Source organism: Pterocles gutturalis, unplaced genomic scaffold (genome assembly GCF_000699245.1).
Source record: "Pterocles gutturalis isolate BGI_N339 unplaced genomic scaffold, ASM69924v1 scaffold11344, whole genome shotgun sequence".
NCBI lineage: Eukaryota > Metazoa > Chordata > Aves > Pterocliformes > Pteroclidae > Pterocles > Pterocles gutturalis.
The window spans coordinates 4,028-6,980 of NW_010130770.1; the positions used below are offsets into that span (position 1 = coordinate 4,028).

General features: G+C 41.2%; 1 protein-coding gene across 1 annotated transcript; it reads right to left on the reverse strand.

Moving 5' to 3' along the window:
• Positions 1 to 228: 228 nt before the first annotated feature.
• Positions 229 to 1,508, reverse strand: LOC104460899 (chromosome unknown open reading frame, human C18orf32). Its single transcript, XM_010080341.1, has 2 exons — positions 1,260 to 1,508; positions 229 to 595 (listed from the first exon to the last, which is right to left on the reverse strand). Exons 1-2 carry the CDS (start codon positions 1,485 to 1,487, stop codon positions 521 to 523), a joined length of 303 nt encoding a protein of 100 aa, XP_010078643.1. The 5' UTR covers positions 1,488 to 1,508; the 3' UTR covers positions 229 to 520.
• Between the last annotated feature and the right edge of the window lie 1,445 nt (positions 1,509 to 2,953).

Sequence of the window (2,953 nt, forward strand, 5' to 3'; positions counted from 1 at the left end):
TTTGCTTTTAGTAAGCTAAGTAAATTTTGCGCATAACATAACTCCTTTAGCTCATCCACAGATTTGACATGAAAAATCTATGTTCTTCATAATTGAACCATCATGCGTACGTTGCCACAACGCAATTTGTAGTTCTTTAGCAAGGTCATGAACAGCCACAGCTTTTAAGGTGAAAGCCTGACATACTGCACTAGCAGTTAGTGAAACTAAGATGCTGAGGTACATTTGCCTTCCAAAGCTAGATTTATTCATAATTTATTTAACCTAAACTCTAATCACAGCAAACAGATTAGAAATGAAAAGTAGTTCCAGTGAGGAAAATAAAGAACTTCGGTTTTCAAACATTTTAAATTAAGAAATGTGCTAGCTGCCATTTTAGTGGCAAAAGAGACCCTCTCCTGTAAGTGATAAGGGGTTTTATTGACCTAAAATGTGCAAAGAAAAAAGAGTCTCCAAGTGAGAGAAATATCACCAGTTCATATTGGACGCGAGAGAATCAAATCCTGATGAATGAATTCCTTTAATCCATTTTCTTGTCAGAAACCTCTGTGGATCCCTTTGCAGCAATTCCATTTGCAACACCATTGCTTTCAAGCTGCAAATAAAACCCAGCATCGTTAACAGGATGTCAAAGGAGGACTCCACACCCACAAAGTAAGAGCTGGTGATGAAAACGACTTTCAGAAGCAAGGCCAGTGAGGATCTATGAAACAATCTGCAGCAAGAACCATAGTGGTGGCATCTATTTAGTTACTCATTACATAATTACTGCTTGTCAGGGGGCCAGGAGGGAATGAGGGCAGAGACAGCATACAAATCTTTGCATTTTGTTAGAAGAGATAAACAGTAAATGAATGATTCACACATATGAAACATTTTCCCCCATTATACGTGGCAGAGCTAGCTGAAGCATGGGGTGTTGTTTTTTTTTTTAATTCTGCTTCATGTCTCTGGCGTGATGTACCAATTATTTGCCTTCTTCCTCCTCTGAAAAAACAGCCAGTCATTAAGAAAATAAATTTACTAAAGCTGTTTCAGAAAACAGGTGCAAATCCTATCCTTCCACGACCTACCAAAAGCTGTCTTGAAGCAATTATTTCTGGCTGGCTCAGTACTGGTAACTCCCTTTCACAAGAAAACAGCCACAAAAATATCTCTAAAAACAGCCAAACTATTTACTCTTTTGTCATGCCGACCCCAAACTATTGCTGGGTGCTTTATCTGGAGTTTCCCTGGTTAGCTGAATGCATTCATCTTACTTTATAAATTCCAGACTCATCCTCCTGATCTCTTTTCGCGGCTGAAGGTGCCCGTGGATTTCCAGCGCTGCCTCCTTGACCTTGTTTTGTGGCTGTCGGTTCTTGCACGGCTTTCTTGGGCCACACACGCTTAATGAAAGGTGCGATGACGGGATAGATATACGGTTCGAGGAATTTCTTGTAGACCCAGAGGAGAACCGGAATGACAATACAAGGAATGCACACCATGGCTTCCCCTTGTTCTGTGACAAAGCTGGTGAGGGAGGGGAAAAAAAAAATTAAAAAAAAAAAAAAAATTGAGGATAACAATATTTGTATGCCCCAAAAAACCAGTCTTAAATAATGAATAAGGATTGTAGCTGATCTTTAAACGTAAAAGATTCTTTAATAATAGATTCACTGTTAAAGTTTCAAAAATGCTGTACGTTCCGATGTTATAAAGCCCTCAACGCCAAGGGGAACATTCTTGACATTTTAACAGAATAGAATTTGCATTAATTCATCATTCCTACAACTGGAACTTAGGAAAACAAATTCAGAAAGTAAAAGTTTTTGCTTAAACCACACAAAAACGGTTTAAGCAGGGAGCTGCAGATACTAGCCCAGTTCTCATGACATTACAACAGAGGGTCCAAAAGGCTTGTTTTTCTCGTTCCCTTTTTATTTAAGGTGGAATTAAATGGCAAGAATCTGATCAATCATGCTACTACTGAAGAGCAGTTTGGTGGGAGTGCGGAAGAGAATCCTAGTCAGGATTTGAGAAAAGGAGAACAGGGGTTACCTCCTTCCTCCTGCGCAGGAGGAATCACTTGATCCCACACCAATCTCATACAATTGTCCAAACAGTTAGAAAATGAATCCTTCCCTCTCTCCCAAAACCAGGAAGAAATCTTCAAAAAAAGCAGCAAACAAAAGCTGGAGAAAACACCCCAGGGATCTCTTTCCGAGGTAACAGTGAGTGTCTGCACAGCCCCTTCACGTCAAGATTCCAGCCCCAAAAATAAGTCATACCCTCTGCGAGATGCAAAAGAAAGTCAGTCTAGGTTGTGGATGCCCCGTCCTTGGAGGTGTTCAAGGCCAGGTTGGACGGGGCCCTGGGCAACCTGATCTAGTAAATGTGTATGTTTGGTGGCCCTGCCAGGCAGGGGGGTTGGAACTACATGATCCTTGAGGTCCCTTCCAACCCGGGTCATTCTATGATTCTATGATTCTGAGTATAACAGCAGTCCTAATATACTGAAATACCACGCACTAATTTCTTTGGTGATTTGGTGATGCTGTTGTCTGGTTAGCTGGCAATTAATTTTTCGTAAAAGAGAAAAAAAAAAGAAGAGTAAAAGGGCAAATGGTCCAATTTTAGCAGCAAGCTTGTTTCTCTTGTGATACAAGCTTTTGTTCGTCTCTGCAAGGCTCAGCAGAGAGAACACGCATGATGTTGACAATTTAAGCTCGTTTTGTCTTTGTTTCCCACGTTTACCTCGGTCGTTGGTCAGCTATTCTTACAAAAATAGAAAAAAAAAAAGGCTACACAGGCAAAGGGCTTTTTTTTTTCTTTCATAAAGGATGACCTAGTCTAGCAGAGCTAACTGAAGGGCTAACTGATGTCATATATCCCAGCTCTGCCTCTCCAGAGCCGGCGGCCGCTCGAGAACATTCCCCAAGAGCCCGGACAACCGGCCCGGCTCTCGGTAAAC